The sequence below is a fragment of the Ixodes scapularis genome, unplaced genomic scaffold (assembly GCF_016920785.2).
Source record: "Ixodes scapularis isolate PalLabHiFi unplaced genomic scaffold, ASM1692078v2 PGA_scaffold10__122_contigs__length_95168666, whole genome shotgun sequence".
Lineage (NCBI taxonomy): Eukaryota > Metazoa > Arthropoda > Arachnida > Ixodida > Ixodidae > Ixodes > Ixodes scapularis.
The window spans coordinates 65,729,616-65,753,747 of record NW_024609836.1 but is presented as its reverse complement, the minus strand read 5'-3'; the positions used below and the strand labels follow the sequence as shown (position 1 = coordinate 65,753,747).

The 24,132-nt window shown below is 42.7% G+C and overlaps 1 protein-coding gene across 1 annotated transcript; it reads right to left on the bottom strand.

Annotated features, from left to right (window-relative positions):
* Window positions 1-12,994: 12,994 nt before the first annotated feature.
* On the bottom strand, window positions 12,995-17,067 carry LOC120839538. The gene is made up of 3 exons (XM_040209839.1): window positions 17,004-17,067; window positions 15,428-15,625; window positions 12,995-13,038 (listed from the first exon to the last, which is right to left on the bottom strand). The coding sequence occupies exons 1-3, from the start codon at window positions 17,065-17,067 to the stop codon at window positions 12,995-12,997; spliced, it is 306 nt and encodes a 101-aa protein (XP_040065773.1).
* Between the last annotated feature and the right edge of the window lie 7,065 nt (window positions 17,068-24,132).

Here is a 24,132-nt window from a genome sequence, read left to right as displayed (position 1 = left end):
GATGTGCAGGTCGATGACGGCCTAAGCAGCTGAGCGTCGAAGGCTGCAAGATAACCAAGGCATAAGAAAGCATTATCCATTTTGCTGATCAACATTATGCACTGATGATGGGAAGAAACTTTTTCAGAAACTTGGGTTTCGGGAAGTTTCAGAAGAACGCTTGAACCTTCAGGTGTTTAGGATGGTTTGGGTAGCTTTGGAACGGTTGCCAGACACAGCAAGTGTTTCAAATTTTTGTAAAAATTTAAGAGATGTTATAATTTGTATGCAATATTCATAAATTTAATAAAAAAAATGTGTTAATCAAATAAACTTTCTGAAAAGGAGACACGGCCCCAATTTTCAGAACTTCATAGTTTTGGCTTATATGGTCAAAATGAATGCTCCCACAAAGTTTTATGATGTTTTTTGACAAACAAAGGAAATAAAAATACCGATTCATCGGCGACGCACGCGAGACGCACTGCACTTAGCTGCGATAAGCACCAGTTTAAAAATCTGATATATAGGTCCGTGCCTATTAGGCCTAGCTTGGTGCCTGTACCCTTGTTGGAACTGCCATTTCCTGGACTTTCAGGACGGCCTTTTTTTTTAACTATCAACCGTCTAAGAATGGAAGAGAATCCCGTTAAGAACACTTGCCCTGGGATAGAAAACGAAATTGGCTGCAAGCGGCTGCTTTGTGGTCACATGATACCTCGCGCCTAGGCATATGACGCTTTAGAATGAATTGGCACTTCCAAGTGAAGCACAGGTCGTCAATTGCGCCTCTTGTTAAATAGCAGAAGTTCCCAATGCAACTTTGTTTTCTATCGTTTCACTCGCAGCATACAGTGTGTAACAGATGATCCACCTTTCTTCGGTTCTGGTAGCAGACGACGCAACGGCGTCTTGTTTCCCGCAGCAAATGACACTCTAAGGCAGCCAAACCCTCCCTCTTTACTGACGTTAGCAGGCGACGTGTCTGTTAAAGAAAGGTGAGCTCCCCAGTACAAGCCTGCCGAGATCTCAACCTCACAAAACACCAAAATCAGGCCATTGGTACAACATTTCAAGGTACAAACACAAGCTGCACAGCACGGCGCCGAAGCAAACTTGCTGCACCTAAAAACAAGCCTCTAAGCTGTCCGTCAAACCTCTCCAAAGTAGGACAGCACCACGACCGTTCTTGGCAGCATGCAATGCTTTCCCACAGCATTACGAGAAAGTTTTGTGACCAGTAGCGTATTGAAGGACTCGGTCACTACTGTAAATGTGCATATGTCACTACGAAGATTATGGAGCTAACTAAATTGAGCAACTGCATGCAAGCTAATCTGGTCAAGCATGCTAACAGAGGGCAGATCGAGAACGTGTGCTGGCACATTATCAGGACTTTAGATGAAAAGGAACAGTACAAAATAATACTCACTGGATTTCTGCAACCTTGATGCTCTGAACGAAGGCCAGTCAGGGTCCGGTGCTTGGCCCGCTCGCACACGAGACAAGATGTCCGCCCCAGACATTTTGCTTGGCCTCAACCGTTGTTTCATACTCACGTCGAACCACAACAGAGGGACAAGCGCCACCGTTATTTCGTCATTCTCTTCGATGAACAGTACCCCTCCTCACTAGAATAAAAGGCGTGGTCAGACATGATGTTCATTCAAGTTACTTCACACTGTCACGTCTTCGCAACCTTTGGCATATATTATAATAACTCCATGGCTATATCCCGATGCACGGCCACAATGAAACACGACGGCGTTGCATTGCGGTGAACGCCAAGTAATAAAAGTAGCGGTAAAAGAGAAACAAACGGTGCTCATTTCGCGTAAAGGTCTGTTTACACTATGCTTTGTAGCTTTTTACTTGCAACGGTTTCGTGATACCGAGGTTTTGTGCAAGTAGCTTATTTACATCCAGTTTTTCAAGCAATGGCAGTGGCGTTTCGACTATACTCCGTTCATTTTTAAGCTGAGACTAGAAGCTCCGCCTTCAATGCAAGCTTTCTGCCCTTGCTAATACAAGAGCGATCGCTCAGGCACGCGCAACCAAAGCACTGCAGAAGCCAGCGAGCTCGCGCTGAAGGCGGAGATTCTAGTGTCAGCTTAGGGGCGAATGGAGTATACATTCCTTGCATATGACGACACGCTAGGTAAGGACGGGGCCCTGTGCCATGCCGGAGGTGGACTTCACAACGCGCGGATGTGCTTACCAAGGCGTAGGATGCCGCTAACTGCCTGGACATACCGTAAAATACCGTGCATCCGCCCATTCCACATTAAGCGCCCATTACCAAATTTGTGAGATCTGAGGAAATACGCACAGTACATTTATATGTAAAATTGACGACCGGACAAGCACCCATCCCCCATTTTTTTGCGATTATTTCCAAAGTTTGAGTGCGTGCTTGCCCGGTATTTAACGGTACACCATATTTTCATAGAAGGAACCAAGTTTTGTTTGCTGTGAACTCGGAAAAATGAGCCGAGCTTACGATGATGACGTTTAGCCAGTACGTGTGGAATTTTTCAGCATTGGTGCGATTGCGCTACGAGCAGAAAGTTTCGATATACCGCTAAGTTATAATGCAAAAAAATGTTGTATTGCGTGCCGCAAAATTTGACGAGCGGCTCTAGGAGTCGCCTGTAGAAAAATTGTTACGACTTTGCGAAGTATAGCAAACAATGCAAGGTTACCGTCATTATCTAAACACTGATGCAAGGATAAATAAAACAACGGACAAGCGTCTCGCGGACGGCACAAACCGATGCCCCGCCAGCGGCGTCTCGGCGAGCTAGCATGCCTCCAACAACACGGCGCGGTCGCCCCCGGAGACCGCCTTGATCACAGGACACCGCGCGGTGCCAGCCACCAGTGCTGGAACCCCCCCCCCCTCCCCCTTCCCCTTCCCCCCCACACTCACTCACGGATTAAGCGCGACGATAAGATGACGAGCTAGCGGGACGGTGAGACGACGCTCCTGACGCCCGACTCCTTTTATTTCTATCTTCTCTCCCACTTTTCTCCCCTCACCCTACCCCAAGTCAGAACGCTTACAACACACGGAGGCCGCCGCCGATTTATCGCCGTCTCGCCGTGCTAGCGGCGCGACACACGTCCATACTCGGCCGGGAGCCCCGAAGGTGCGCTCGAAGCGTGGAAACAGCACGATGCAACGAAAGGCAAAGGGGATCTACACCACGAACGGGCAGAAGCCGATGCAAAAACGTGCGCGAAAGTGAACAGAAACGTGCCGTCGCTCGCCACTACGAAATAATCCGCGGCCGCATCCCTTTCCTGCTGCTCGTACTTTCTCTTACTTGACGGCTACTCAGTCTTGCGGGACATGCCGACGAAACGATCGTCGGGATACGGCGAAGGGCCGTCAACACCGTCGAGTCAACCACCAGCAAGCGTTGTTCAGCGGAAGTTGGTTCACTAGGCCTACATACGACGAAACCGACAGAACACGAACATCAAAATCAAAGCACAGGCGGTAACTTCGAGCGATTTCTGCCCCGCATAGATTTACATGCAGCGCTTTCACTCGCCACCACGGTCACATACAATTCTTCAACCCTGGAGCCACCGTACCTGAACCATGCCGCGAACCACGCCAACGTCCTGCTCGCCATTCGTGTTTGCTCACCTTGTCCGGCTTTGGATTGGATGCTGGATCGGCTTTCTAGCAAAGTCTATCAACAGCTGGCTGGATGCTGGATGAGGTGTTTTCTAGTCTAAACACGAAGTCGCAAATATATAATTGTGCTACTCTAAAAAAAAAAAAAAAAGACGGGGGCAAGAAGAAATACACAACGTTTCGACGAAGTGCCCTCTGGGAACTAGTTGGCCACTTAGTTTCGGTTTCGATTGAGCAGTTTCCTTTCACGCTATAACGCCGTGACCGAATGCGCCGCTTGAGTTTTCGATTATCTGACTTTTCACGAATGTACAATACATTCAAAAGTACAATACATTCATTCATCGGGTTTATATAACTGTAAGGAAAAATAAATTATGTCTTAACGTCGGGGTCACCGTTAATCAAGTAGTAACAATCAACATTTTTGTCAAAGCATGAAGTTCCGATCAGAACTTCATGCTTTCAGCAAGATAGCAATGGGAACCGAAACTGTTAAAAAGCGAGGGCAGACGCGATGAAAGCGGTGGCAGCGCGTGCAACTGGGTGGATCGCTTACTGAGGCCGACCGCTGAACGACCGCTTGCGCGGAGCGCTCGGCATCTGCCTGGGCAAAGGGCTGGATCGCGCATCCCCGCTTGGTCGCTGCAGCTGCAGCGCGAGAGTGAAGCCACCGATCGGCGATTTTGCATGTTGAAAAATCGCGTTTTTGGAGCGTTGCGGAGGCTGGTGGCAACATGCTGAAGACACGTTTTCTACTCGTTCGTACTCATTCGTCGAAGAAGCTCTTTAAAACCCTGTGTAAGCCCTGAGACTTGCCGTTGAGAACATGTGAAAATTTTTACGGAAGCGCAGTGCCGCAGTAAAAATGCCCAACTCATGGAAAGCAAGTTTTGCCGCCACGATGCAACGCGCGGGTCACGAGTGACCCGCGCGTTGCATCATTGGACTTTTTCTAAAATGCGACGTGTGGGACCCTTGTGACGTCACACGTGACGTCAGTTGTGACGTTATTATAGGAAATGTCCCATAATGCAATGCGCGGGTCACGAATGAGACTGCACATTGCATTATAGGATGTTTCTCATAACTCAACGCGTGGTTACGCCGACGGCGACGTTGGCGTCGCCGACCCGCGCGTTGCATCATGAGACGCTTCCCATAATGCAATGCGCGGGTCACAAATGAGACGGTGCGTTGCATTATGGGACGTTTTCCATAACGCAACGCGCGGTTACGCCGACGGCGATGTTGGCGTCGCCGTCGCCGACCGCGCGTTGCATCATGGGACGCTTCCCATAATGCAACGCGCGGGACCCTCGTGACGTCACACACGCCGTCATTATGGGAAACGTCCCATAATGCAATGCGCGGGTCACGAGTGAGACCCGCGCGTTGCATTATGGGACGTTTCCCATAATGCAACGCGCGGTTACGCCGACGGCGACTGCGACGGCGATGCCGCTCAAGCCGGAAACGGGCGTCTAAGAGCTGCTCTCTAAAAAATTAATAGATGTAAACCAAATTAAATTTTCATTCCACAGCCATGTTTGATGCCGTCTTTTTTAACAAAACTGAAATAAGCCTTTGTTAACTGGTTTAAGCATGACGCGGCGTTAATACTAGGCCAAGGATAATATTAGGTGTCATCTTTTAGCATATTGAAGACATATGTCCAACATAATGGTTATTTGTAACCATCATATAGTTTCTATATCAGCGAAAAAGCCATGTCGGTTACATATCAAAAATCGCATGGCTCGAATGGCCTGTGAAAGCAGGGAGAAAATGTTGTCGGTCAGTCACCGAAAACTCTGTGGCTGAACTGGCCGGTGATTACAGAAAGAAAACGATATCGGCCAGTCACCGGAAACTCCATGGCTAGACTGGCCGCTGACTACAGCAAGAAAACGATGTCGGCCAGTCGCCGGAAACTCCATGGCTAGACTGGCCGGTGACTACAGCAAGAAAACGATGTCGGCCAGTCACCGGAAACTCCATGGCTAGACTGGCCAGCGACTACAGCAAGAAAACGATATCGGCCAGTCACCGGAAACTCCACGGCTAGACTGGCCGGTGACTACAGCAAGAAAACGATGTCGGCCGGTATCGGGAACTTTCCGGCTGGCGCTGGCCAGTTTAGACAACGAGTCCCCGATATCGGCCGGGATCGGTTTCTTACCGGCGTCCCTGGCCGGGATCCGCCGTACAGCTCCCGGTACTGGCCGACGTAATCCCAGTATCGGCCGACATGGTGTGCTACCTGGGAATATTATAATATATTAACACCACGACCAAGCATGTCGACAGATGGTTGAAGCGTACAACATCACGGAGAATAACAGTTCGTGTGTGAGCCAACCTTCGGTGACTCTCACCTTTAGCGAGGTGAACGTTCTGGATTTGGAGTCACCAGAGCTCCTGAGGAAAGAGAGAAGTTAACAAGTTCGACAACCAGATGAAAAAACAAGGCGACATATTCCACGAGGCGCCGAGCAAGCGCGTGAACATTTAAGTCCATGTTTTTCATTACATTATCCTTCGTCCTTATGTACTAATAAGAAACCACTTGATAGTCAGGGCTTGTCTTGTGTTCTCTTCGTGTTCTTGTCCTCGTCCATGTTGTTCTGTTTTTTCAACTTGAATTCTTGCCTACTTGCCCTTTTATCTGTCCATATCAGAATAAATACGCCCATCATTCAGTTTGACTAGAGCTACAATTACGAACTCAACATTGCGAACAACTGCCTGGAAGGGTCAGCAGTATTTGTGAGCTCAATTTCCAAATTTATACTCCATGTACACTATCTGCCATATTTGTCATAGTACTTCTGCACTTAGAAATATCAATGTGGAGTTGGTGATCAACTTTATTCTCAAGATATGTTGGAGAGCTTACGTTGAGTCTCTCACCTCTTATCTACATATTGAGGTTTTATAATTAAAATGTCTACAGCAACAGTGGTGATGCCAATATCTGTGAACGCGCTATTTTAAGGTAAAATGTGTATGATCTGATTTTGTGTAACAGAATCGCTTCATAGGGGTGACGCCTTTTATACACTTTTTTATCTTGATTGCCAGTGAAAGCCATGCAATTGTAGATAGACCTTCGGTACACATTTACAACAAACATTCAAAGCAATGATTGTTATAGGAGTAACCTATCGATAAACTCGAGTTTAATAAACGTGAATCATTCTTTCACCTCTTATTTGCATATTGAGGTTTTATAATTAAAACGTCTACAGCAACAGTAGATAGACCTTCGGTACACATTTACAACAAACATTCAAAGCAATGATTGTCATAGGAGTAACTTATCGATAAACACGAGTTTAATAAACGTGAATCATTCTTTCACCTCTTATTTGTATATTGAGGTTTTGTAATTAAAATGTCTACAGCAACAGTGGTGATGCCAATATTTGTGAACGCACTATTTTATGGTAAAATGTGTATGTCATCTGATTCTGTATAACAGAATCGCTTCATTGGGGTGACGCCTTTTATACACTTATTTTTCTTGATTCCCAGTGAAAGCCCAGGCAATTGTAGATAGACCTTCGGTACACATTTACAACAAACATTCAAAGCAATGATTGTCATAGGAGTAACTTATCGATAAACACGAGTTTAATAAACGTGAATCATTCTTTCACCTCTTATTTGCATATTGAGGTTTTATAATTAAAATGTCTACAGCAACAGTGGTGATGCCAATATTTGTGAACGCACTGTTTTAAGGTAAAATGTGTATGTCATCTGATTTTGTGTAACAGAATCGCTTCATTGGGGTGACGCCTTTTATACACTTATTTATCTTGATTCCCAGTGAAAGCCCAGGCAATTGTAGATAGACCTTCGGTACACATTTACAACAAACATTCAAAGCAATGATTGTCATAGGAGTAACTTATCGATAAACACGAGTTTAATAAACGTGAATCATTCTTTCACCTCTTATTTGCATATTGAGGTTTTATAATTAAAATGTCTACAGCAACAGTGGTGATGCCAATATTTGTGAACGCACTATTTTAAGGTAAAATGTGTATGTCATCTGATTTTGTGTAACAGAATCGCTTCATTGGGGTGACGCCTTTTATACACTTTTTATCTTGATCGCCAGTGAAAGCCCATGCAATTGTAGATATACCTCCGGTACAGATTTACAACAAACATTCAAAGCAATGATTATCATAGGAGTAACTTATCGATAAACACGAGTTTAATGAACGTGAATCATTCTTTCACCTCTTATTTGCATATTGAGGTTTTATAATTAAAATGTCTACAGCAACAGTAGATAGACCTTCGGTACACATTTACAACAAACATTCCAAGCAATGATTGTCATAGGAGCAACTTATCGATAAACACGAGTTTAATAAACGTGAATCATTCTTTCACCTGTTATTTGTATATTGAGGTTTTGTAATTAAAATGTCTACAGCAACAGTGGTGATGCCAATATTTGTGAACGCACTATTTTAAGGTAAGATGTGTATGTCATCTGATTCTGTGTAACAGAATCGCTTCATTGGGGTGACGCCTTTTATACACTTATTTATCTTGATTCCCAGTGAAAGCCCAGGCAAGTGTAGATAGACCTTCGGTACACATTTACAACAAACATTCAAAGCAATGATTGTCATAGGAGTAACTTTTCGATAAACACGAGTTTAATAAACGTGAACCATTCTCTCACGTCTTATTTACATATTGAGGTTTTATAATTAAAATGTCTACAGCAACAGTGGGGATGCCAATATCTGTGAACGTGCTATTTTAAGGTAAAATGTGTATGTCATTTGATTTTGTGTAACAGAATCGCTTCAATGGGGTGACGCCTTTTATACACTTTTTTTATCTTGATTGCCAGTGAAAGCCCAGGCAATTTTAGATAGACCTTCGGTACATATTTACAACAAACATTCAAAGCAATGGTTGTCATAGGAGTAACTTATCGATAAACACGAGTTTAATAAACGTGAATCATTCTTTCACCTCTTATCTGTATATTGAGGTTTTATAATTAAAATGTCTACAGCAACAGTGGTGATGCCAATATTTGTGAACGCACTATTTTAAGGTGAAATGTGTATGTCATCTGATTTTGTGTAACAGAATCGCTTCATTGGGGTGACGCCTTTCATATACTCTTTTATCTTGATTGCCAGTGAAAGCCCATGCAATTGTAGATATCCCTCCGGTACACATTTACAACAAACATTCAAAGCAATGATTGTCATAGGAGTAACTTTTCGATAAACACGAGTTTAATAAACGTGAATCATTCTCTCACCTCTTATTTACATATTGAGGTTTTAAAATTAAAATGTCTACAGCAACAGTGGTGATGCCAATATCTGTGAACGCTCTATTTTAAGGTAAAATGTGTGTGATCTGATTTTGTGAAACAGAATCACTTCATTGGGGTGACACCTTTTATACACTTTTTTATCTTGATTGCCAGTGAAAGCCCAGGCAATTGTAGATAGACCTTCGGTACATATTTACAACAAACATTCAAAGCAATGATTGTCATAGGAGTAACTTATCGATAAACACGAGTTTAATAAACGTGAATCATTCTTTCACCTCTTATCTGTATATTGAGGTTTTATAATTAAAATGTCTACAGCAACAGTGGTGATGCCAATATTTGTGAACGCACTATTTTAAGGTGAAATGTGTATGTCATCTGATTTTGTGTAACAGAATCGCTTCATTGGGGTGACGCCTTTTAAACACTTATTTATCTTGATTCCCAGTGAAAGCCCAGGCAATTGTAGATATCCCTCCGGTACACATTTACAACAAACATTCAAAGCAATGATTGTCATAGGAGTAACTTTTCGATAAACACGAGTTTAATAAACGTGAATCATTCTCTCACCTCTTATCTACATATTGAGGTTTTATAATTAAAATGTCTACAGCAACAGTGGTGATGCCAATATCTGTGAACTCGCTATTTTAAGGTAAAATGTGTGTGATCTGATTTTGTGTAACAGAATCGCTTCATTGGGGTGACGCCTTTTATACACTTTTTTATCTCGATTGCCAGTGAAAGCCCAGGCAATTGTAGATAGACCTTCGGTACACATTTACAACAAACACTCAAAGCAATGATTGTCATAGGAGTAACTTATCGATAAACACGAGTTTAATAAACGTGAATCATTCTTTCACCTCTTATTTGCATATTGAGGTTTTATAAGTAAAATGTCTACAGCAACAGTGGTGATGCCAATATCTTTGAACGCACTATTTTAAGGTAAATTGTGTATGTCATCTGATTTTGTGTAACAGAATCGCCTCATTGGGGTGACGCCTTTTATACACTTTTTTATCTTGATTGCCAGTGAAAGCCCAGGCAATTGTAGACAGACCTTCGGTACACATTTACAGCAAACATTTAAAGCAATGATTGTCATAAGAGTAACTTATCGATACACACGAGTTTAATAAACGTGAATCATTCTCTCACCTCTTATTTACATATTGAGGTTTTTTTAATTAAAGTGTCTACAGCAACAGTGGTGATGCCAATATCTGTGAACGCGCTATTTTAAGGTAAAATGTGTGTGATCTGATTTTGTGTAACAAAATCGCTTCATTGGGGTGACGCCTTTTATACACTTTTTTATCTTGATTTCCAGTGAAAGCCCAGGCAATCGTAGATAGACCTTCGGTACACATTTACAACAAACAAACATTCAAAGCAATGATTGTCATAGGAGTAACTTATCGATAAACACGAGTTTAATAAACGTGAATCATTCTTTCACCTCTTATTTGCATATTGAGGCTTTATAATTAAAATGTCTACAGGAACAGTGGTGATGCCAATATCTTTGAACGCACTATTTTAAGGTAAATTGTGTATGTCATCTGATTTTGTGTAACAGAATCGCCTCATTGGGGTGACGCCTTTTATACACTTTTTTATCTTGATTGCCAGTGAAAGCCCAGGCAATCGTAGATAGACCTTCGGTACACATTTACAACAAACAAACATTCAAAGCAATGATTGTCATAGGAGTAACTTATCGATAAACACGAGTTTAATAAACGTGAATCATTCTTTCACCTCTTATTTGCATATTGAGGTTTTATAATTAAAATATCTACAGCAACAGTGGTGATGCCAATATCTGTGAACGCACTATTCTAAGGTAAAATGTGTATGTCATCTGATTTTGTGTAACAGAATCGCTTCATTGGGGTGACGCCTTTTATACACTTTTTTTTATCTTGATTGCCAGTGAAAGCCCAGGCAATTGTAGATAGACCTTTGGTACACATTTACAACAAACATTCAAAGCAATGATTGTCATAGGAGTAACTTATCGATAAACACGAGTTTACTAAACGTGAATCATTCTCTCACCTCTCATTTACATATTGAGGTTTTATAACTAAAATGTCTACAGCAACAATGGTGATGCCAATATCTGTGAACGCGCTATTTTAAGGTAAAATGTGTGTGATCTGATTTTGTGTAACAGAATCGCTTCTTTGGGGTGACGCCTTTTATACACTTTTTTTATCTTGATTGCCAGTGAAAGCCTAGGCAATTGTAGATAGACCTTCGGTACATATTTACAACAAACATTTAAAGCAATGGTTGTCATAGGAGTTACTTATCGATAAACACGGGTTTAATAAACGTGAATCATTCTTTCACCTCTTATTTGCATATTGAGGTTTTATAAATAAAATGTCTACAGCAACAGTGGTGATGCCAATATCTGTGAACGCACTATTTTAAGGTAAAATGTGTAAGTCATCTGATTTTGTGTAACAGAATCGCTTCATTGGGGTGACGCCTTTTATACACTTTTTTATCTTGATTGCCAGTGAAAGCCCAGGCAATTGTAGATAGACCTTCGGTACATATTTACAACAAACATTCAAAGCAATGATTATCATAGGAGTAACTTAGGGATAAACACGAGTTTAATAAACGTGAATCATTATGATGTTCAATATATATAAAAGTAAACAATTGCTTTATATCTTCAGCTAATTTGACCTAATGTGAAAAACACACATTAACTAACATATTGGGGGGGGGGGCTGGATGTGCTGAAATGTAACATTTTTTTATTTAAAGTTTCCTAAAAAACTATCTGTAGTTCAGGAATTCACTATTTGATCCTCTAAAATGTCGCTGATTTACTCTAGTGCAAACATTGTGGCGGCATCATTTTTAGTTTTGAACTTGTCTGGGAGACGGGAAGGCATCTTGTGATGCGAGAATACATAAACATAAGTCGCTTAACTTATCGAATAGACCTCAAATGCAGAATCAGTACCGTGCGACGACACAGAACTTTTAAAATCTTTAGCGGTAGTAAACGCGACGGCAAAAACGCACACACTCGTACTAACGAAAAGTCCCTAGACCGCCATGGAACTTAGACACGCCATCCCTACTTCTCCACTAAGTGCTCTAGAACACCAAAAGTCCCTACGCGTATATAGAGACAAATCTCTACGGTGATCATCAATGAGCAAAGCCACATCAAAAGACGATTAAAACAAACTGAGAGTGTTGTTCCGGATCAGTTGAAAATAATGGCTTCGCTCCGATTTTCGGTTAGGTTTGATTCGATCCCAGGGTAACTGCTACATGCTAATCGAGCATGATTACAACAGGCGCTTTGTCGCGTCTTTCTGCGCCAAGAAAGACATCTTGTCCGTCAAAACTGATTGGTTTTGGTTGCTTCATTGAGCATACACCAATATGCTCAGTATGCCATTTTCATTCTTGACAGAGCATACACCAGTAAGACAATCAAGCCATCAGGCACCTCCAGTCCAATGATACCTTTACAAGAGCCACTTACCATGCCCTAACGAATTGCGCCTTTAGTCCGTTGGCCCTAAATAAAGATATACACAGCTTGCATAAGAATCGAGCCAATTCAATTTTCTATCATTTTCCAAGGAAAATGAATTTATTTGTATTTCCATTCGGTTTTCTAAGCCCTGCCGCCATTCCATTGCTTGGTCGCGAAAGCGCGAAATGATTCCGGAATCATTCCAATTCCGGAGTGACAACTCCACAACACTGGTGGGCGTCGGCACCTTCACTTCACATACCTGGTCGTTTTTATCGGTTTATTATGCTGTGAAGTCAAGCTCAAACGCAAGACTGTCTCAGCTCCTTGGGAGGGAGCAATTAAGACAATATCCATGACAGACTGGCAGCTAAAAATTCAATTAATTCGTTGAAAATATTCACTTCGCTAGTGCAGACGAACGCCTTATGAAATAAGTTCACAGCATAAATGTATAGATTTATTTGCTTAGAAAATGTGCAGCTTTCGCGCGAACGCCGACAATATGTCTTCGTTATTTTCCTCCTCGACGTCTTGGGCAAACCGTGAAGTAAGCACCTATAAAATAGAAAGTAAGATATATATCATAACAAATATGACCCTCGGTAGTCTTAAAAGATGCAGAAAGTTTGTCCGTCTGGTACAAATTCTTGTTTAAGAAATCGAAAACAAGACGAAGAAAAAAAGAAAAACAAGGATCAATCAGGAACCAGTGCTTGTTCGTAATTGGTGACTTTACTTTTCTCATCTTATGTGCACTTTTAGCAATGCACAGAACAAACTGTACGCTTGGGAACTATCTATTATCACTAAGCAGAGAAGAAAGTTCGATAATTGACATTTTAAAGCAGTAACTTTATTTATAAGCGCTATTAGGCTTCCATTACCCTGGTGTATAATGCGGGTAGGGATGTATATCTGCAGCGGCACAAACTTGATTCACACGAGATCACTATATATTCCAGCTTTTCCGCCATAATATTTATACCTTATTAGAGAATACCTTTAGCAACTGAAATTGCTTCACTATTTTGTGTTTTAATCAAAGTATGTAAACCATAAGTGCTTGTTGAGCCAGTCGTCTCGCCGTTTAATCCTTGGGTGTAAAAACGGCAGGTGATTGCATCACCCACTATTACAGGCAAGAGTGGGGTTGCAAAACAAATATATATATATATATTGCTGCAATATTATAATGAGTGTTATTTTAGGCTTTATATATTTGTTTAAAGAAAGCCGTGAAACCTACACTAATGTGGTCTGTACAAGTGAGTTATACGGACAGGACGACATAATATAGGGGCTAATTGTCATGATAAATCTGGTCATTCACCAATATTTGTTAACTAACATGGTTTTTAAAGGAATATAAGCTTATGGTTATTACTAGAAGCTTTCTTAATGTAATCAAAGACCACTAAGTATTATTCGCGTTTAAATATTAGGGCGCCTCAGAAGCGCTGTGGTGCGCTAAAGGTACCACTTGCGCAACGGGCTCGACGCTGATGATGCGAAAACGCGAAGGAAGAAAAAACAGTAAAACTGCGCTCACGCGTCTCCACAATAGCAAATTTGCGCCCATTTCATGAATGGTAAGCCTAGCGCTCTACCGCTCTCCACGCGCCCTCTAAATATTCCTAAGGTTTACTATTTAATGGTTAGTGGAGATGCTCAGCAAGTGTCTAATTAGAGCCATATGCACGTCTCTCGTCACTAGTTAAAACAATAGTTAACATAGCTACGTTAATTATTAGACTTATCACGACGATCGGCTCTCTATATGTCTACCAGGCAGAATTACTCACCAGCACAGACCACACCAGTGTAGACCATAGCATTTAAAAATGTCTGTAATGCCTTAGAGCACAGCTTGTATTACTAAATAAGCACAAAAAGTCAGTTAGTTTTTTTCTTGAAATTTATGTGCTGTTTACGATACCATAAGGCGTTTTGAAGAAATTTATTTGAGTAGATTTGGCTTTTGCAAGAAGTGGGTATTATAATTTTTGAATATTAAAAACTTCAGGTTTCCCTTAACAGAATATGGTTTCTAATCACAAAAGAGAACTAGTTTCAATTTTACGGTACCCAACAACGGGGTGGTCAATTTTGTTCTCAACCAACAGAAATAATGATTTGTTTTCTCCAAATCGAGATAAACTATACATGGTATGGCAACAAAGTTTGGTAGATAGTAATGAAAATATACTTTTGTTAATTATAAAATGGAAGTATAGAAACTATTCTGGTAAAGTTCACACTGTAACAACACATCGAAAACACAGATTTGTTAGCTGCAAAATACAATAAATAGGGAGTTGAAGCTGAGAGTCCTCAGCGATCCCAACGTTATGCGTCAAGTACCGTTGCCAATAAGTCAAAATTTCTAGCCTAGAGGCAGGCGTTAGTGTTTACAGGCGGCCGTCTAATCCGCCAAATTTGACTATGGTCAACTACTTTTAATTTAGAAAAACTGAAATTTTGGTGAATGACGAGATATGTTTAAAAATTAGGAAAATCCGGACTCCTCCTAATTCCCTACCGAAGAATGTGCATACGGAAGATCTTTCTTAAAGATAAAGGATCTATAACCTATACACACAACACCAATGGTTCGGTGCGTCCAGTGGATGTTTGTTTAAAAAGCAGCGAAGCTATTTTCTCATGTGTATAGAACGGCTTAATTGGAAGATTATTCTGCGAGCGTTCTTTTACAACACCCCTCTATACATGACTTCAGGGAAGCTGTCAGGGGAATTACATAATGAGAGTAAAAACTACTGCTCTCTCTTCTTCTAGAAAATGTATCTTTATATATCAGCTAAAAAATATTAAAACATTCGGGTGTTAACAAGAGCGTAAGCAAAGGATACTTGATGATTCTAAATAATTCAGTGCCACAGAGCGTATATAAAAAAAACGTGTTGCAGTAATGCGCATACTGTACCTCCGCATAGTTTCTTACAAGACTTATGATCGGGAAATGCATTTCCTCCTAAAGCTTGACTGCCCGTTAGGCTCCAGAAACATTTGCATATTTGTTCGTTTGTGTCAAAATAGTATACTTCATAGCCATAGTCAATCACTCTGGAGGGCTTCTGGGGGGGTAGAGTGCAAACTGCGGGACGATTCTGGGCTGTGCCATCTGAAACGTAATACATAATACGAAACATTTCAGTAGTCGAACGAATAGGAAAATTTCGCTAGGCTGTCAATTAAAGCTATAAACATCCTAAATTGTTCTGAATGCTCTCGAAAGGAACTGAATTACCATGAAACGACACAGTAAATACACAATTGACTACTACCACAATCAGCATACTAACGAACTGCCACAGGTGTGGTAGTCATTCGTGAGCGCTCAATCTCCTCATATACATAACACCTGTTTAAAACGTCTGCCCTATATATCAGAGTAGTTTTGTAATGAATAAGTCAACATAAACTTGGGTTAGTGATGAAATTTCATCTCGAGATATATCGCTTTAATATTTAAAGAATTAACGTTCAATAAATCAATTTGATAAAGCAGCAATGGTGACGCGAAAGTATGTGCTAAAAGCGGCGAGCAAGGGTGTCCTTGACTATGCTCAGAATGCTCCTAATTTGATGAAATGATTATTTGGCACTTCATCACAAGCCAAGTTATATTCCGGGGGCTTTAATATTGTAATAATTTACATGTGCTAACGCCAAAGATGGAGGAGGAGGAGAAGGAGGAGGAATATAAGTTAGGTTCTAACTTATGTTATGGAAATATAAGTTAGGTTCTAACACGGAGAATCTTTTTTTAGACGAAATATATTCATAAATAAAATTGTAAACATCAGCACTCTGCTTCATTATGCATCTTAAATTGTGTTCTAAATTTAAACATAAAAAGAAGCATTTGCCAAGAGCAGAGCATCATTATTTACATGCAAAGACGTAACAAAACATATGAAGAATGGCTGGGCCTAAGCAATATTTGATGTTGGTTCTCTTAAGAAAAACAAAGTAATATAGCAAGCACATACCGCAAATGTTTTGGTTTGCATTTGTTCGAAGAAGGGAGCAGCGTGGACTTGCAATTATCACAATTAATTACAGTATAAAATGTTGCTTGTTGAGTATAAGCTTGAGGGAATTTTCGTGGAAGCGATGTTTTTTTAGATTTTGAATATATCTGTATCGGTTAATATATTATTAGTTTAGAAAATTGCCACATGTCCAGTATGTATTTGGCAGAAGATCCCGCGAAGACTTAATTTGCACCTAAGCAGATCTTGTGCACTTTATGCTCATCGGGCATTTTTACTTACGGTTGCATATTTTATCATAAAGGAATTCAATAAGTGCGATTAAAGTGTATGCAAGAACGAGACATGAGACCAAAGAACTGCGCATGTCTGAGAAAATATTTAGCCGCAGAGGCTGGAGCTGTGTTCGTCATAGAACCACCACATAGAAAATAAATCGCAGCACTCAAGGTTAATAGTATTGCGCGGTCATTTAGATATACTAATCGAAGGAAGGTTTCTTACCAGCCTCCGTAGATATAAGTACGTTGACGGCAACTACGCACACGACAGCAAGGACTGTGTTCATCTTTGGTTGCTCGGTAATGTCTGGATTTCCTAAAGACTTGCTCTTTTATACCGAAACCAAATGGGCAGATGTTTGCATATCTCCTACGTAGCGTTTTATTTTGCTCAAATAAAATTCCCACTAAAAATAAATAACCGCATTTCTAAAATAAAAATAAAAACGAATATGAAATGTTTAAGGTTTAAAGCTTCCATAGGCTTAAAAAAATGATTTGCCCGCCCCTCCCTCCCCCCCCCCCCCCACCCCAAACACACTCTACAAACATAAAAGTTAATTTAAACTTAGAGACGTCTTGAAACCCGGAGTCTATGACATCTAAAGGGTAGATGACCTCTAGTGTTTTCCTGACAAGAGGATTTCACCCGACACATGGAACTGTCAAACCCCGGAACTTCGTCCATCTTTTTTTTCTTTTTTTAAACTGCAAAATTGAGGGGAACAAACTCTTTCGTTGAGCTTGACAGAACTTTCCGTCTCACAGTAAAGCATTTTGTTTTCTTAATAACAACTGTAATGTCCCAGTTCTCCTGCTCTGCGAGGTGCAATTGAAGGTAGCTAAACCTATGAGGCACACTGCCGAGCATCAGTTGGTCGGGTGGGACAGAAAACTGTCCCTCCCGACGAACTTGCGGTTTGTGGCTACTGAGTTTTTAGAGACGATGCCTTAACATATATTTGATTCGGCACAATTAAAAACTCGACCCTCTTGCCAGCACGATTTGAGATGAAATCACCTATATATATATATATATATATATATATATATATATATATATATATATACATGTGTGTGTGTGTGTGTGCGTGTGTGTGTGTGTGTGTGGTGTTTTTCAGTCTAACACGTTTCTTTAAAAAACCGTGAAAGCTACACCAATTTGGTTTGTGCAGGTGGGTTATACGGCCAGGCGGACATTACGTGGGGGATACTCTTTGGGACAAGTCGGGTAATTAATTAAAATTCGTTAATTAACTTTTTAATTTTTGGAATTAGACATATGGTTCCAATTAGAAACGTGTTGAGCGTCATCCAAAACCCCTAAATCTGTGATTTTAAGAAAGACTTCGAGCGCGTGAGAAGCGCAGTACGAAGTGCTCTGGAGTTACCACTCGTGGAGCGGGTACAAGGCTGGGGCTAGATAAGAGACGGAAAAATCGAGCGGACGCCATACCGCAACCGCTACGCTTTTACATGCTCCACGAGTGGTAACTTGAGTGCGCTACAACGCTTCTCACACGCTGAACGTTTTCCTCGAAATTACCGATTTAGAGGATTTGGATAACGCTCAGCACGTTTCTAATAGGAACCATATGTGCCTATTTGCATTAATAAAAATGAATTAATGAATTTTAATTAATTAGCAGACTTGTCCTAAAGATTGGCTACACACATAATGTCCGCCTGGTCGTATACCACCTGCAAAAACCGCATTAGAGTAGCTTTCACTGTTTTTTTAAAGAAATGTGTAAGAATAAAAATAAAAAAACCTGTATATATATATATATATATATATATATAAACGAATATGGGCAGATGAATGAACCGTACTTAATCCAATGAATTAAAGAAACTAAGTTTTCAGGAACCCGCCGAAAGCCAAAAAATGGCGGAGCCAGGATTTGAACTCTGGGCCTCCCAATGTCCGGTCGGGTGTGCTAACCACTACACCACTCCACCTTAGCTTTCTGGCGTTTCCTACCTGTCTTATTAATGCACAAGAAACGAAATGTGTCCAATCGGAGGTGTTCTGGAAACACACGCCGCCGCGTGGAACGCGGTACGACGCTTAGTATCACGTGGTACGTGCTCGTTTGTGCTCCAGAAATCCTCCCACTGTTTGTCTCGCCCCGTGTACATGTAGTCTTCTTTGTTTATGAGCTTTTTAGAGACACGTTATCATCATCATCTGCGAGAATCAAGAGCCACGTTATTGAATATACAACCCGGGCACTTCACGTCATCATACGTGGTCTCCGAGGGGGATATAAACGAATATGGGCAGATGAATGAACCGTACTTAATCCAATGAATTAAAGAATCCAAGTTTTCAGGAACCCGCCGAAAGCCAAAAAATGGCGGAGCCAGGATTTGAACTCTGGGCCTCCCAATGTCCGGTCGGGTGTGCTAACCACTACACCACTCCACCTTAGCTTTCTGGCGTTTCCTACCTGTCTTATTAATGCACAAGAAACGAAATGTGTCCAATCGGAGGTGTTCTGGAAACACACGCCGCCGCGTGGAACGCGGTACGACGATTAGTATCACGTGGTACGTGCTCGTTTGTGCTCCAGAAATCCTCCCACTGTTTGTCTCGCCCCGTGTACATGTAGTCTTCTTTGATTATGAGCTTTTTAGAGACACGGTATCATCATCATCTACGAGAATCAAGAGCCACGTTATTGAATATACAACCCGGGCACTTCACGTCATCGTACGTGGTCTCCGAGGGGGATATAAACGAATATGGGCAGATGAATGAACCGTACTTAATCCAATGAATTAAAGAATCCAAGTTTTCAGGAACCCGTCGAAAGCCAAAAAATGGCGGAGCCAGGATTTGAACTCTGGGCCTCCCAATGTCCGGTCGGGTGTGCTAACCACTACACCACTCCACCTTAGCTTTCTGGCGTTTCCTACCTGTCTTATTAATGCACAAGAAACGAAATGTGTCCAATCGGAGGTGTTCTGGAAACACACGCCGCCGCGTGGAACGCGGTACGACGCTTAGTATCACGTGGTACGTGCTCGTTTGTGCTCCAGAAATCCTCCCACTGTTTGTCTCGCCCCGTGTACATGTAGTCTTCTTTGTTTATGAGCTTTTTAGAGACACGGTATCATCATCATCTGCGAGAATCAAGAGCCACGTTATTGAATATACAACCCGGGCACTTCACGTCATCGTACGTGGTCTCCGAGGGGGATATAAACGAATATGGGCAGATGAATGAACCGTACTTAATCCAATGAATTAAAGAATCCAAGTTTTCAGGAACCCGCCGAAAGCCAAAAAATGGCGGAGCCAGGATTTGAACTCTGGGCCTCCCAATGTCCGGTCGGGTGTGCTAACCACTACACCACTCCCCACCTTAGCTTTCTGGCGTTTCCTACCTGTCTTATTAATGCACAAGGAACGAAATGTGTCCAATCGGAGGTGTTCTGGAAACACACGCCGCCGCGTGGAACGCGGTACGACGCTTAGTATCACGTGGTACGTGCTCGTTTGTGCTCCAGAAATCCTCCCACTGTTTGTCTCGCCCCGTGTACATGTAGTCTTCTTTGTTTATGAGCTTTTTAGAGACACGGTATCATCATCATCTGCGAGAATCAAGAGCCACGTTATTGAATATACATCCCGGGCCCTTCACGTCATCGTACGTGGTCTCCGAGGGGGATATAAACGAATATGGGCAGATGAATGAACCGTACTTAATCCAATGAATTAAAGAATCCAAGTTTTCAGGAACCCGCCGAAAGCCAAAAAATGGCGGAGCCAGGATTTGAACTCTGGGCCTCCCAATGTCCGGTCGGGTGTGCTAACCACTACACCACTCCACCTTAGCTTTCTGGCGTTTCCTACCTGTCTTATTAATGCACAAGAAACGAAATGTGTCCAATCGGAGGTGTTCTGGAAACACACGCCGCCGCGTGGAACGCGGTACGACGCTTAGTATCACGTGGTACGTGCTCGTTTGTGCTCCAGAAATCCTCCCACTGTTTGTCTCGCCCCGTGTACATGTAGTCTTCTTTGTTTATGAGCTTTTTAGAGACACGGTATCATCATCATCTGCGAGAATCAAGAGCCACGTTATTGAATATACAACCCGGGCACTTCACGTCATCGTACGTGGTCTCCGAGGTGGATATAAACGAATATGGGCAGATGAATGAACCGTACTTAATCCAATGAATTAAAGAATCCAAGTTTTCAGGAACCCGCCGAAAGCCAAAAAATGGCGGAGCCAGGATTTAAACTCTGGGCCTCCCAATGTCCGGTCGGGTGTGCTAACCACTACACCACTCCACCTTAGCTTTCTGGCGTTTCCTACCTGTCTTATTAATGCACAAGAAACGAAATGTGTCCAATCGGAGGTGTTCTGGAAACACACGCCGCCGCGTGGAACGCGGTACGACGCTTAGTATCACGTGGTACGTGCTCGTTTGTGCTCCAGAAATCCTCCCACTGTTTGTCTCGCCCCGTGTACATGTAGTCTTCTTTGTTTATGAGCTTTTTAGAGACACGGTATCATCATCATCTGCGAGAATCAAGAGCCACGTTATTGAATATACAACCCGGGCACTTCACGTCATCGTACGTGGTCTCCGAGGGGGATATAAACGAATATGGGCAGATGAATGAACCGTACTTAATCCAATGAATTAAAGAATCCAAGTTTTCAGGAACCCGCCGAAAGCCAAAAAATGGCGGAGCCAGGATTTGATCTCTGGGCCTCCCAATGTCCGGTCGGGTGTGCTAACCACTACACCACTCCACCTTAGCTTTCTGGCGTTTCCTACCTGTCTTATTAATGCACAAGAAACGAAATGTGTCCAATCGGAGGTGTTCTGGAAACACACGCCGCCGCGTGGAACGCGGTACGACGCTTAGTATCACGTGGTACGTGCTCGTTTGTGCTCCAGAAATCCTCCCACTGTTTGTCTCGCCCCGTGTACATGTAGTCTTCTTTGTTTATGAGCTTTTTAGAGACACGGTATCATCATCATCTGCGAGAATCAAGAGCCACGTTATTGAATATACAACCGGGGCACTTCACGTCATCGTACGTGGTCTCCGAGGGGGATATAAACGAATATGGGCAGATGAATGAACCGTACTTAATCCAATGAATTAAAGAATCCAAGTTTTCAGGAACCCGCCGAAAGCCAAAAAATGGCGGAGCCAGGATTTGAACTCTGGGCCTCCCAATGTCCGGTCGGGTGTGCTAACCACTACACCACTCCACCTTAGCTTTCTGGCGTTTCCTACCTGTCTTATTAATGCACAAGAAACGAAATGTGTCCAATCGGAGGTGTTCTGGAAACACACGCCGCCGCGTGGAACGCGGTACGACGCTTAGTATCACGTGGTACGTGCTCGTTTGTGCTCCAGAAATCCTCCCACTGTTTGTCTCGCCCCGTGTACATGTAGTCTTCTTTGTTTATGAGCTTTTTAGAGACACGGTATCATCATCATCTGCGAGAATCAAGAGCCACGTTATTGAATATACAACCCGGGCACTTCACGTCATCGTACGTGGTCTCCGAGGGGGATATAAACGAATATGGGCAGATGAATGAACCGTACTTAATCCAATGAATTAAAGAATCCAAGTTTTCAGGAACCCGCCGAAAGCCAAAAAATGGCGGAGCCAGGATTTGAACTCTGGGCCTCCCAATGTCCGGTCGGGTGTGCTAACCACTACACCACTCCACCTTAGCTTTCTGGCGTTTCCTACCTGTCTTATTAATGCACAAGAAACGAAATGTGTCCAATCGGAGGTGTTCTGGAAACACAGGCCGCCGCGTGGATTGCGGTACGACGCTTAGTATCACGTGGTACGTGCTCGTTTGTGCTCCAGAAATCCTCCCACTGTTTGTCTCGCCCCGTGTACATGTAGTCTTCTTTGTTTATGAGCTTTTTAGAGACACGGTATCATCATCATCTGCGAGAATCAAGAGCCACGTTATTGAATATACAACCCGGGCACTTCACGTCATCGTACGTGGTCTCCGAGGGGGATATAAACGAATATGGGCAGATGAATGAACCGTACTTAATCCAATGAATTAAAGAATCCAAGTTTTCAGGAACCCGCCGAAAGCCAAAAAATGGCGGAGCCAGGATTTGAACTCTGGGCCTCCCAATGTCCGGTCGGGTGTGCTAACCACTACACCACTCCACCTTAGCTTTCTGGCGTTTCCTACCTGTCTCATTAATGCACAAGAAACGAAATGTGTCCAATCGGAGGTGTTCTGGAAACACACGCCGCCGCGTGGAACGCGGTACGACGCTTAGTATCACGTGGTACGTGCTCGTTTGTGCTCCAGAAATCCTCCCACTGTTTGTCTCGCCCCGTGTACATGTAGTCTTCTTTGTTTATGAGCTTTTTAGAGACACGGTATCATCATCATCTGCGAGAATCAAGAGCCACGTTATTGAATATACAACCCGGGCACTTCACGTCATCGTACGTGGTCTCCGAGGGGGATATAAACGAATATGGGCAGATGAATGAACCGTACTTAATTCAATGAATTAAAGAATCCAAGTTTTCAGGAACCCGCCGAAAGCCAAAAAATGGCGGAGCCAGGATTTGAACTCTGGGCCTCCCATTGTCCGGTCGGGTGTGCTAACCACTACACCACTCCACCTTAGCTTTCTGGCGTTTCCTACCTGTCTTATTAATGCACAAGAAACGAAATGTGTCCAATCGGAGGTGTTCTGGAAACACACGCCGCCGCGTGGAACGCGGTACGCCGCTTAGTATCACGTGTTACGTGCTCGTTTGTGCTCCAGAAATCCTCCCACTGTTTGTCTCGCCCCGTGTACATGTAGTCTTCTTTGTTTATGAGCTTTTTAGAGACACGGTATCATCATCATCTGCGAGAATCAAGAGCCACGTTATTGAATATACAACCCGGGCACTTCACGTCATCGTACGTGGTCTCCGAGGGGGATATAAACGAATATGGGCAGATGAATGAGCCGTACTTAATCCAATGAATTAAAGAATCCAAGTTTTCAGGAACCCGCCGAAAGCCAAAAAATGGCGGAGCCAGGATTTGAACTCTGGGCCTCCCAATGTCCGGTCGGGTGTGCTAACCACTACACCACTCCACCTTAGCTTTCTGGCGTTTCCTACCTGTCTTATTAATGCACAAGAAACGAAATGTGTCCAATCGGAGGTGTTCTGGAAACACACGCCGCCGCGTGGAACGCGGTACGACGCTTAGTATCACGTGGTACGTGCTCGTTTGTGCTCCAGAAATCCTCCCACTGTTTGTCTCGCCCCGTGTACATGTAGTCTTCTTTGTTTATGAGCTTTTTAGAGACACGGTATCATCATCAT